The sequence below is a fragment of the Puntigrus tetrazona genome, chromosome 4 (genome assembly GCF_018831695.1).
Source record: "Puntigrus tetrazona isolate hp1 chromosome 4, ASM1883169v1, whole genome shotgun sequence".
Lineage (NCBI taxonomy): Eukaryota > Metazoa > Chordata > Actinopteri > Cypriniformes > Cyprinidae > Puntigrus > Puntigrus tetrazona.
Window position 1 is genome coordinate 10,463,668 of NC_056702.1, and position 13,545 is coordinate 10,477,212.

At 38.6% G+C, this 13,545-nt stretch overlaps 1 protein-coding gene across 1 annotated transcript; it reads right to left on the bottom strand.

Moving 5' to 3' along the window:
- Positions 1 to 93: 93 nt before the first annotated feature.
- Positions 94 to 13,314, bottom strand: LOC122342626 (gamma-secretase activating protein). Its single transcript, XM_043236582.1, is given in 33 exon segments — positions 94 to 641; positions 743 to 839; positions 1,550 to 1,654; positions 2,283 to 2,344; positions 2,657 to 2,776; positions 3,660 to 3,754; positions 3,842 to 3,912; positions 4,632 to 4,727; positions 5,298 to 5,359; positions 6,137 to 6,168; positions 6,417 to 6,447; positions 6,450 to 6,474; positions 7,128 to 7,262; positions 7,889 to 7,969; positions 8,061 to 8,140; positions 8,216 to 8,285; positions 8,367 to 8,587; positions 9,218 to 9,310; positions 9,455 to 9,541; positions 9,625 to 9,702; positions 9,962 to 9,964; positions 10,075 to 10,154; positions 10,262 to 10,314; positions 10,394 to 10,450; positions 10,558 to 10,662; positions 10,740 to 10,789; positions 10,903 to 10,972; positions 11,061 to 11,149; positions 11,950 to 11,997; positions 12,138 to 12,207; positions 12,359 to 12,415; positions 12,587 to 12,648; positions 12,781 to 13,314. Coding segments are annotated over 33 exon segments (2,568 nt in total). The 5' UTR covers positions 12,863 to 13,314; the 3' UTR covers positions 94 to 540.
- Positions 13,315 to 13,545: the final 231 nt, after the last annotated feature.

Here is a 13,545-nt window from a genome sequence, read left to right on the forward strand (position 1 = left end):
AAAGGCAGCAATATAAAATACCCTTTCAGGAAATTGCTATCGACAAGAAGCATCTAATTTTGTAGAATATAAAAACTAAACATGAAGAGTACAAACAATATATGATTTTTTTATTTTTTGTTTGTGAAATATTTACAAATGTACCCATTTGACCCCATATAACATCTGGGAGGAAAAGAAATCCCTTTATGTGTCTTTTTTTGTTGGTGCTCGTCCATGGCATCTGTGTGTATAGAAAAGTGTGTAATATTCCCCATACGTACTGGCATCAGTAGAGTCAGTACATGTCCATCTGGGTACTATAATGGGATATTTAAAGGGCAGATTGACAGTTGGCAAATAATCTTTGGTCAACAGATTGAATTTGGGCTTCAGTTTCTACTAAGTTATGGCTAACATTAAAACTTCTGTAAATTACTACAGTCACCTGAAAACATCAAGCTTAGTTTTTTGGTCAAGAGAACCGTTTTCCTCTAATTTCTCGGGAATATGTTCCATGTTTCCCTTTTTACCACTTTAGTGTTTGTAGCAGACTTTTTTTTACTTTACTTCAAAGCCCAGCTTGATCTGTGTCTGCTTTAGGGCTATCTCCTCCACAAACCTGACATCCACATTCTCCTGTTCTTCAAAAGGGCTCTGAGCTGAAATACAACACCCACACAATTACTACCTTACAGTAAATGACAACATTTACTATCCTACAACATATTTTAGGAATGACTTCATCTCTGAAACGGTGTACCTTGTTCCTCTCTGTTTGAAAGAGTCTTGGCGAGGTAGTTTAGGGGTAGAAAATCACGATAGAAACATGACTTGCCATAGTCCAAAAGTGCAGAGTCCTAAAAAAATACCATTAGTTTAGCTGGTAAACATGGGAGCATTTGTTCTGAGCCAAGACCATTATTCAGCTTCCTAAGAATCAAAACACTTGATTCTTTGTTCTATTTAGAACTATACATCTATACAGCAGTTGTAATATTTCATCTGTCTAGTCTAATAAGCTGTTTCATTCAACTATTAGTATGGCAAATATTCAAACCAGTTTCATGCAGCATTGCAAAAAAAAAAATTAAAGCAAAAGCGCACTCAGTTGAATTGGTGAATCTGACAAATGCTCCAATGTATTTGTTTATGTTCTGAAGAGCATCAAAGGTTTCTATTTACAACGTTTTGTAGTGTTGAACAAAGTAACCAATCAGAGTCAAACCAGTTGATGATTCTTTTTTTTTCCAAACGCATTGGCTAATCAGAGGTGTTTAAGTTAGTCAGAATCCAATCTGTTCAGAGCTACATTCTGAGTTCTTGTGAATCATCTCCTGGCAAGTTTTCTAGTATATATATATATATATATATATATATATATATATATATATATATATGTATATGTATATGTATATATATATATATATATATATATATATATATATATATATATATATATATATATGTATATATATGTGTATATATATATGTATATGTTATAATAAGCTTAAATCCTTCAAATAGTTTGGTTCTGGTTCTGAAACCGGACCTGCCTTGCCATACTCACCGTGTTGTCTAAGTTTTTTTCCAGCAGAGTCTTGACGTATTCTCTGGAGATGCATGCAGAAGTGATGGGGTGATCCCACTGCTGGCTAACTTTCCGCTCCATATGCTAATTACAAAAACATCATGTCAACATGAAATGGCATTCTCAACCCGTAATGTGACATTCATGAGACATGGGAAGTTGATTGGATTAACATTAATGTTATCCACCATTAAAATAATGTTAAATATTGTAAAAAAATAAATAAATAAAATGCAGGATCGTTGCATTACTATAACTTCATCTATTTCGCTTAATATTCGTTAATATTTTCCCATTCCAGAGAAAAAATATAATCTACTTTGATTTTTTTGGAATACCAACAGATGAATCATTTACAATAACACTAGGATCCAAAATGTTTCCAAAACAAGAGGAAGAGGTTGGAAATCAATAATGGATGAGTACACTACCATGGAAAACAGCAGGACCTATCAGCAAGGGAGTAATTGGCTTGCATTTTTCTATTACACCTGCTACACTTCCTCACTTGGCTGCCTTGAGACTAGAAAACAAAGACTAAAGCCCAAGCACATGCCGTGACCCAACACACAACCACAAACATGCTCACATTCCTTTTCTTTTACACAGGATTAATCCTGACATCTACAAAAGCAGCTCGAGCAAGAAGTGGGGCAGGGGTCGGATCTCATAAGACACAAATTTCAAGACAACAGATAAGTAGGAAACTTACCTCAGGAAGTCTTTTCAGAATACTGAACTTCAACTGCTCATTGGCATCACTATTATCTAAATCTGTTATGAGATACATAGAAAGAGTAAGAGAACATAACACCGTTCTTAAAATGAAACTCTAACTCTTAATGGACATGTTTCTTTAATAATGTGAATATTAACGTAGTCCAAAGTCACTGTTTGATTCAAATCTCTAATTAAATTTTATGCATGTCAGGGATAGGTTTTTTGTCTATTGGGGACCTTAATGCAGTGACCAGGAATATTCTGTAGGACAGCACTTCAATTCAAAGTTGACCGGTAAAGTACATCGGTTATGAAAATGGACAGTTTTCATGAACAGGGTATATTAAAATGTGTTTAAATGACTACCTGTCATGAGTCGTGAAACAAATGGTTCTGTGAGCTGAAGAAGGCCATGGTCCACATACTGGAGAAAAGTGTGCTGTGGGAGACATCGAACTCCAAGCACACTTAACAGTGTGGAATAACCTACAAGTGCACAAATAATAAACCACTTAAGCAATTTAACCAGTTCTAACCAGCTTTGTGGTGAAAAGAGTGGACAGAACTAAAGCACTGGGTCAATGACTCCACTACTAATTGTTTTCCTTGCAGGCCTGAGCCTAGGCCAAAGCATTTGTGTCAAAGTGTGGATCCACCCAAAGAGATCTGGCAAACTTCAGATTTCAGAAACAGCTTTTTTCCCCACTGTCAAAGAACATCGGACACACCCAATCTCTAAACTACATGGGATTCATTTGGAGTTTGGAGAGATGCTCACTCGATTAATCTTGAGGATTAAATGTATTTGGTCAGTCATGAGAGAACTAAATATTATTTTTTTACTTTTGGCAACATTAAACAAATTCTAAAGATGGAAAGAAAATACAGCAGCTCCCTTTTTCTTAGTATATCGCAAAAACATTAACTCTGTAAGGCCTAGTGAACTGCTTAACTAGATAGTAAGAACATGCTACCAACACGAAGGCAGTTGAAGACAATTTATGTAGTTTATGCTAAATATGTAATGAAAAAATCAAGTTTTCTGGAGAAAAAGAACTACGCCAAGCCCCGATCCAAAATGTCCATGCATTCAAACATGCCCTCTTCCCTACTTTATATTTGACATAAAGCGATATGAAAAATTTGGATGTAAGCTTGCTTTTATGTAGGAATATGTAAAATAGTTCTATAGTAAGATGTAGGTGTTCACGTCAAAGGTGTTGAGTGTCTTTTCAAGTAAGGAGGAATATTTGTGCGAGATACTGCCCACGTGGAGCCAAAAAGTCACTTATGAGGTTCAGTTAGGATTCTGTCTTAAAAGGAATAGTTCACCCAAAACAGCTCAACAGGATTCAGGACATCCTCTTACCTGGAGGGAGGGGGAGACAGAGCCCTTTAGTTGCTTCCAGAATGCGAAACATCACATGAAACATCGCCCACTCTTCTGAACTACCCTGCTGCTTACTAAAACAGAGAATTGAAAGCTTTAGATTCGAGAGATCGAGCACTCTAATTCACAGGAGGAAGTCAAATACAGACAGGGACACATACATGCAGAGCACCCAGGGGCCCAACTTCAGCTTCTGCCACATCAATTCCAGCACATGCCAGACCAGCTCCAGCTGAACAGAGAAGACGGTCATATGTTACAAAAATACATATAGCAGATTCAAGACAACACCCATCCTCTATGAAACTACTATGAATCTGTCGAGATGTTGACTGGAAATAAACTTTCACTGTCCTCAAGTGACAACTGACAGTCTGACTCTCTCTCCCTTCCTGTTTTCAATGCACGAGCACCACCCCTGCTCACTGTAGTTTCACTTGAGCAAGCTCGTTAACTCCAGCACTCGCTTACGCTTGGCAGATGATGCACGGGTTCACACATGCACCCCCTGGTCTGAAAACAGGAAGAACCAGTAAACGTCTGCTTCCTCTTTGGTCTCCCGAACAGCCTTGGACAGTTCGGTGGAAACAGATATTTAGTGCATATCTTGAACAGGAGAGTCGAACATTTACGAGGCTTTTTCCAATCTTCCAAGCAGGAGGGAGATAACTGTGTTTTGGCATAAGGACAAGAGTTCATCGCTCTGGGAGCGAACGTACACCACAAGATAGAAGGTCGTCGTCTTGTGCATATTTAAGGAGTCATTCTGGTCCACAATTTATAACTTAATTACTAAATAGTTTTATCAGCTCATCTAGTTGCAGGTTTATAGCACTTAAAATAATTTTTAAAAGGCACTTTGCTTAAGGTGAAGATTTGTCCCACGGCATCCAATTGCTAACATGTGCGCTGCAAGAGATTTCATAATGATGCAAAAGCACAAACACATACCAGCTTCGCAGCGTAATTCACCACTAGCAAATCGATCTTTTTCTTCCCCAGTCGTGATAAATGTCTGTTTAAGTGCTCTCTGAGTTTGTCCACCATCTGAAATAAAAAAAAAGATGCATGTGCTTGCATACATAAATGCTATATGCATATATTTGAAATACAGCAACCACCAAGCAATCCATATATATATAAATACATCTTTAAGGAAATGAGTTGCTAGGATTATGCTCAATTACACAGTTTAGCAGTCATCATACAAGGGCATTTGACTGCATAACGGCCAATCAGAATCATGTATTCCGGAAAGCTGTACAATAAATTATAAATATCTAATTTACAATCCCTAATGGATTCATCCAAATGGATTATTTCAACAATGACTCACTTTTTATTTGGCATCGATCCTTTTAAATTTGGAGACGGTGACCCGTAACAATAATAAATCTTAAGGACTACTGCAGTCACAAGAATATTTTTAAGGCAAGCTATTAGGGGTTTTATCCTTGTTGTCATCGTCAAGGTTTGTATAATGGTCTGGGTTTGTCTACACTTGTTCCCTATTCACTCTGATTTTAGCTGCTTTGATGGCATGTCTGCTTATTTTGTTTGAGGAGATACAGCTGACCGCTGCTTTGACGATAGACACCCGAACGGTCCGCTACTCACCAGCCCCACCAGCACCCTCTGCTGTTGGTCTTCCTCTTGAAACAGTGGAACTACGCGCTTATCTGGAAAAACAGAGAGAACGGGACATGACGTGAGTAAGTGTTTAAGCTTTAGTTTACACAAACCTGTCATCATTTACAAACCCAAACCCTTTTCTGTGGAACCCAAAAGCCCTTCCCTTGTCCGTAGCTCCCGAATTTTATACTAATTAGTGCACTGACTTTTTTTTTTTTTTTTTGGTCACTATATAACTATACTGTATGTTACATTAGAAGAGAGCAGAATTAACATTCTGCAAAATAGCTTCTTTTGTGTCTCACAGAAGAAAGGCATGCAACATTAACAACATGAGTAAAAGATGACAGATTTGATCATTCTGGCTGAACTACACTAATGAATGTCCCATCAGACAAAACTTAACCTTAATAATCCTACACATTTATAGTTTTATAGCAACTTAAAGCTTTTTGCTGAAGGACAAGCTCCAAGTGAAAAAAAATCATCCAGCACTGAAAATTATTCGGACTAACACATTGATTTGTCTTGTGTGTGTGTGAGTGTGTGAGAGAGTGGGAAGGAGTTACTGTAATCACTCTTATATAACAGTATGGAATTCCACACCCCATTTCCCTCTTATCTGAAGAGGTGCTTGACTAACTGCACATGAACCTAGAGTCTGACTGCATTCAAACCAGAGAATGTGACCCTGAAACTAAAACTCCAATTGCTGGGACTTTCCATGAAAGTTTGAAAGATTTCCAAAATTTGATCGGGGATAAATAATCTCACAAGAGTCCTTTCGTTGACACGGCTGGCTATTTAAACTCCGTTTCTCTTACCCAAACGCCAAGTGTCCACCATGGACAGAACTCTGCAAGTAAGAAACAAACAGGAAAAGAGACCCATTTTAATTACTGTACTTGAGGCTGAATGTCACTAACAAAACAGCAGAAGTAACTACGGTCTTGTTTTAAAGAAGTGTAACCTCTTAACATGTAACAGCTAGTTTGCTTTTGCATTAAATAGCACTTTTGTTTTGTAGCACACTCTTCTTGCGACCTTAGCCTCCACGCACATTCACATGCACATAATATTTGGCACATGCCGAACTCCACCCACTTTTTTGTGTTCTCCTCAATTTGGCGATGACAGCGGGAGATTTCTTCTTCTCCGAGTTCTGCAGAAATAACAAGACAGTCCTACTGTAGATGCTTACCAATATATTGTGCCTTATATCTTTAATTATCAATCATTTATAACAATATAAATATATAGCATATACTACATTAGTATTACATGTTTATTAATGTATATTGTGTGTATCCAGTTCCTTTTTTAAGAATTTTTTAAAAGTCTGCAATATATTTAATATTTCTCAAACCATTATATTTCTCAAAAAAAAAAATCATAAAAAATGTGCTGTGATTTCTCAATATGGCCTTAAAGTTGTCGTTGCCGCAAACCTGCAGTCTTTAGCTGTTGTTCACATTTTCTATGAATGACGGTGGGGTAATAATTCATTTTTAAGCTTCACTGGTGATTTAAAAAATACTTTTGTTAAACATCTCATCTGGGTCTAATTAAGAAATAAATGTTCCGTAAAGAATGTCTTTGTCTCTTTACTGAGACATGTGTGCGTCGCTAGGGACTTTTGTGAATGTGTGTATGTGTGTGTGTGTGTGTGTGTGTGTGTGTGTGTGTGTGAGAGAGAAACGGACACTTGTGCTTTGGCTCTAATCAGTTTCTACAAATCCCACAACTGCTTGACCAAATTAAACAATTTAACTAATTTGATTAACTTTTAATATAGATTCTGGTCCTAGCGCTCACCGCAGAAGACTGGAATCTGTCCCAGTCCTCTTTAATCAGACTGGACCTGAAGCGCGGGCTCGGCACCGCCTCAAAGTACCTCATCCTGTCCAAAACATGCTGAAGCTCCTCCCAGTAACCCTGCAGGCTTTTAGGCTTTAACCCAGAAGAACCAAAATTATTAGCACAGTAATAAAATACAATAACAACATTTATTACTAAAAAAGATTTGCAAAACAGACGATTCATAAAGCCGTGGAGCACATAAGTCACTGTACACTTGCAACAAATCCGTCTTAGTGATCGATCTGAACTGAAGCCCTGGCAAATGTTTCACAATTGTATTGTGATCTATCAATTTTTTGGTTTTAGTTGACAGTTAGAATCTATTTCACAACTCAAACATTTCCTGTTAACACCTCTCCCAAGCAGATTTAATGAATCTGATATGGATCCGCTTTTGCCTTCTTCAGTCTATGCACCGGATCTGTCACCGTTTCTTCTGACACCTAGTGTTTAGAAAGTGCACTGCTTTTTGCTCGTTTCTCAGCCCATTTAATGCACATGCATTGTGTAGAATATTCGCAGTAACAAATATTAATAAATCGGACCGATTTTTATTTCAATGCTGACTTTAAATAGTGATCATAATCTTTATTGATTCAAGTAAATGCATCAGCCACATCTGCTTGAGATACTCTCAAACAAAAAACAATTCTGCTGTTCATCATGGAAAGATTATTTCATATAATTTATGCGTATAGAATTTGCAGCTTTCTTACCTTCCCTTTAATTACTGACTGACAGAGCAGTTCAGGAGTGCACTTTACCCCAGGGATTGCTGTCAGAGCCACAGGAAGCTCCTAGAAAACAAAACATGAACATTCAAGCTCATATTAAACGGAAAAATAAGTGATCTTTATCTTCATTAGGGCAAAAAAGTATTTAGTGCACCTTTTTCTCGAACACACCGGAGTACGGCAACAGCTTATCTAGGCTCACACACTGCTGGTAGCTTATTCTGTAGAGGGTTGCTGAAATGAGAGTTATAGGCTTGTTTTTAATACTTATTTTGCATGCATAACTGATGCATGAATAGCAGCACGCACCTAGAATAAATTCCTGAATCTGATCAAAAGCATCAAAGCTCATGACATTCTCGCTGATCCAGTTTATAATCTAGAACAAGAGGGAAATGAGAGTCACACATCAAGAGTCAATTTTCAGCACACAGAACTACTCTCTTTCTCTCGTGCTCACCTTGAACTCTATTACAGGATTTGGCTGAAGGTAGACCAGCATGCAGTGCAGAGCAGCAAGCCGCTGGGCCTCTGGCCTGTCTGGACTGAGAAGCTCAAGCAGGAAGTCTGGATTGAGCTCCGTGGTGTACATCCTGCCGGCGTGGACATCAAGCAGCCTGCTGCCAGACACGCTCACAACTTCTCTGCCTGAACCCAGGGCTTCAATGTGACCATCTGCCCCTGTGAAGAAGCACGGAGTAAGGTAGTACACACAGAAAACACATAAAAACAGAATTAGTTTAAGTGATTGATTAGAGAACATTTCAAAATCATTTTCGAATCATCATAAATATATGTTAAAATTAGTGCTGTAAAACAGTTAATCGCAATTAAAAAAAAAAATTTCTTTACATAATATATGTGATTGTACCATTTATGTATATTTTAAAACGCATACATACAGTATTTTTATGTAAATGCATCTTTAAATTTGTTTTCATACACACACACACACACACACACACATTTTTATTAAATATATACATGCATGTGTTTGGGTTTATATATACATATAAATATATACAGTATACACAAATATATTACGTAAAGAAAAACTTTTTTGACAGCTCTAGTTAAAATGTATGCAAAGTCTAAAATTCATAACACAATTTTTTTTTTTATAAAATGTGAATAAAATGTAATCAAATAAAAATGTCAAATATATGAAATGCATTGCAGTAGTTCTAATAAAAACAAACACAAAGTTAAATGAAACTAAAATCCCAGGAGAGAAAGAAAAACACACCCAATGTTCTGATAAGAAAGACAAAACAAGCCAAAAGAAAAGAAAAGATAAATATCAGACTGTACCAGACAGGAAAACACTGTAGCAGAGCAGGTCTTGTTGTCTGCAGTTGATGAGGTGCAGGAAATGATCAGCCAGGTACACCACTATATAATAATCTGAAAGGAATAAAACATTAACTGACAAGATAAGCTACGACACTATTTCAGATGAATGACTTTCCATGTACACTAAGTGAGAGAACGAAAGACCGGGTTGAATGGATTCCTTTGAGCTGAGAGAGAGATGTTGGCGGTACTAACCCAGATGAATGAAGATGGGATGCATGGTCGGCAGATTAGCAGGTGTAGAGTCTTTCTCTAGAGACACGGTGAACGTCTTACTGCAACCTATCAGGGAGAGCCTATTTAATCCTTACTATTAATAATGATAGTGCCGATGTTTACATCGTTGCCGCACGATGTTTTTTTACCTCTGTGCACAAATGCAATAGTGTAGGTCGCGTCCTTATGCCAGCGGACTGGATGGCTGTAGCACACACACATGGTTCCTGTTCACGAGAGATTCAGAACGGCAACTTGCATCAGTTCAAATCAAATTCATCGCGCACAAACGCAAAATCAAAGCCAAAAAAGCTGCAACGAAGGTCAGCAGAAATCATGTAGGCGATTTGCGGCACAAAGAATTTGGCAACGCATGATTTCAGGGACTGCTTTCGCTATAATAATAAGCCAGCTTGAGAACGATCGGCACATGAAGCGTGTTGGTTGCGACGAAGTCAAAACAAGCGAAGAAAAATACAAACTTACTTTCTATCCCGTGACAAGTTAGAAAAGTGAAAAGAACACAGGTAAATATGAGCAAACGCGTCAGTGTTTCACAGTACGATTTCATGTGGAAGAGCACGTGCTAAACAACATACCTGTTGGGCTGGTGAACACCTCTAACCTGAGACCCTCGTCCCTCGTGTGCTGATAGTGATCGTGTCCGAAATTAACAAACCTGTAAGACCGCAAGACACCGCCTTATTCTTTTTACGCAGGGTTTTTGCGATCACTATTAAGTTTGTCGATTAAATCGATTAAATGCCGAACCGTTAAGTGACTGACCTCACAGAGTTGGCGGCAGGAGAAACACTGGGCGTCTCCAGCGGAAGCTCAAACTGTCGCACATGAAAGCATTCGTTTTGAACGAATCTAAATATCATTAAAATAGTTTGGATGTGACGCAAAGATGTTTACCACGGTCTCGAAGTTGCGGTCGGGGTAAAACTGTACACACTTCAGTGCGTGTTTTTCCTATAGGACGGGAGAAATGGAAACATGTACGTCTCTTTAAAACTCGAAGGAGACATTTTTTGTCTCCTTTTGAGTTTTAAAGAGATGCACAAGGTCAAACAACGGACCCGTGCGGTGAGGTAGAAGAGTCTTTGAGTATCCGAGTCCCACTGGACCCAACTGAAGTCCTCCGCAACTCTCTCTCTGCTCAGACGCTCAGGATTCTGCATCACCTGTTTGGACAAGTACATGGTTTTCCACCGTGCATATTTGTAGAAATCCTTGTAAAAATATCAAGAGCAGCCCTCACCACTCTGTAGCCCTCCTGCCTCGTCAGTGTAATGTGGTACTGATCAACATCTGCATAACCAAATCACATGCATGTGTTCAAAATAGCAGTAGCTTGAAAAAATATATTGCGCATCGAAAAAAAAACGCGTTGATGCTTTCAGAAACATCTCCACGATACATACAGCCGTCTTCCGCCGCCAACAGCAGGTGACTCTCCAGTACGGTGGTCCGACATGTCTTAGGATAAAGAAACTGGAAAGGGGGAAATGGAAAATAAAAGAAAATTTAATTGTGACCCTGTGAAAAGGGATATTGGGTTTCATCAGCAGCCGTTTACTACCTGCACTTTGACTTTGCAGTCCACCGCCTTCAGGACCTTTGTGTTGTTGATTGGGTGTATCTCAATGAGAAGAGTTAAACATTTCGACACTAAAGCAAAAAAAAAAAAAAAACTGAATTGTGTCAGGAGTTAAAGAATAACTGGGATAGCGTGACTGCAAACTCTTTTACAGATTCTCTGTTTTGTGAATGCTCATTTATTTCCTATTGGGCAAACCGGAATGAATTCCCCTTCGAATTTCAAACAGAAAGAAATCAAACGATCATCAGGCCTACGGTTGCATTCGTTTGATCAAAGGTTTCTTTTTATTTTATCGTTCATGATGTAACCGCGGCACCCTAAAAGAGAAGTGAAAGCATATTGATATAAAGCTGCATATAACCTTCTTCCTCCTGAAATGGTCCACCCACAAAAATATTTCAGAAACAGGAACTTAACAGTAACTTAAAACTGAAAATTAGACCAGTAGATATTGTGTTCAAGTCCAGTCAAATATATTATGTATTATTATTATTATTATTATTATTATTAAATTAATAAAAAGCCCAAAATATTTTTTTTAATATATTTATGAAAATTTATCAAATTATTAGTTTTTTCTAATAATTTTACAAGCAAAATTAATTTATTAAAATGCAAAATTTGTATTTTAATTGTTTCCTTTCCTTTTAATTATTAATCCTGTTTTCCAATCCCTAAAAGCGATATTTATTAAAATAATAAAAATGTTTTTACTATTTCTTATATTTAAGGCTTTTTTTGACCTTAGATGTTATAAAAGTAATTTTAATTTTAACTTGCACGTCTATTTTTAAACGGACGTTAGCAAAACGCTTGCATTGTTGCATTGAATAACAATTAAAGCACTAAATAATACATTGTCCTGTACCTGGTTTAATGCGGCCTTCTCCCTGCGTGGACTGAGATAGACTGACCGCTGGCACGGAAAAGACAAAAATTAGTGATCCCCTTCTCAAACCCGAAAGGTGATAGCAATGAACCGAATTAAACACCAGCAATACCATAATGCATTGGAGCTAAATAATAATAATAAACTGTATCAGCCTGCAGTCTCACCTAGGAGTGTTTCCTCTTTATTTAAAGAGCAGCTGCTGACACACACTTGCTTGTCAAAAGTGTAGAGGAGCTGTGAACACAAGAGGCACGTGACTAAACTTCCATTAAGACTGGAAGCGACGCCTGGCACCAATCCGAGTCACTCTGCATTTACATTCACTTTATAATAACGCGCATGTGTCTGGAAGTGCACGTACGTTTATCTCCAACCCATTCCGTACCTTATTCTCTGTACTGCGAGGGTCGTACTTCCCGATTCTCGTGGCTCCCGTTGCCCCCTAAGCACAGGAATCGGGAAATCAGCAAGCGATGATAATAGCAATAATAGCAAAGAGCAAAACAGACGCGCAGTTCTCGTGCGCCGCAGATCGCGCGCGCGCTCCACGCGCTCTGCCGTGAGTGGGACGTCGCGCGCGTGACCTGTCAAACTAAAGCAAAGCCAAGCTTACTCTCCAAGAGTACACGACCCCTCCATCTCTCTCCACACTCACAATGCGAGGCTCGAGAACACCTGCACACATGTTAAACAAGTACACTGCATATATACACACAGTATAAAACAATGAAAGCATTGAGTGATAGTAGCATTTGTGTGTTTATTACACAGATCAATAATCATATACCAAGTGCATCGTCCACTTACCTATATTCGTTCTTTCCTCCTTAGCCAAAATGCTCGACACGACATCTTTTTGAGTGTCGAAGACGGGGTTTAATCTCAACATGTGTGTTGTTTGTCCCGCACAGATTTCGCAGCGAGCAGGTCACTAGACCCGAGATTGAGGAAATGACCCGATTTCACGCCTCGGCAGAGTCATTTAGCGACATAAACTTTCTAGTCAAACGCACTTGGACTTAGAGGCATTGCGTGTTAAAGCTCACGAGTCGCTCCGGTTTATCCCGACGAGCTGAACGTTAAACATCGTAAGACGTCCGGCGCCGAGTCGCCAGAACCAATCGTTCGATCGAACCGATTCTTTAAAAAGAATCGGACAAACTGCATCGGTTCGGGAGTTGGCGGTGATCCGGCTGGCCGACCTCCCCCGTGACCTAAAAGAAACACCTCGATCGATGACAATCGACTCGAAACGAAACGAAAGCCGTCAGTCTGCCGATCCCGACATCACTCGCGGTGTTTACAGACGATAGGAGACATGGGCACGAAGGCGGATCCCGAACACAGCTGAGCCAATCAGAATCACTCTCGTTTTGATCCACAAAAAGGAAAGAAGGAACCCTTTCCATTCCATCCCGGTTTTTTTCTTTGCGTTATAGTTGAAACCGCATATTGAAAATACCTATGCATTTATATAATTGCATTATTACATATAAAACAAATCGCTTGGTTGAACGTTTTAAAAGTTGCATTGAGCAAACAACTTGGGGGTGAAAAAAAAGAAATGCAATG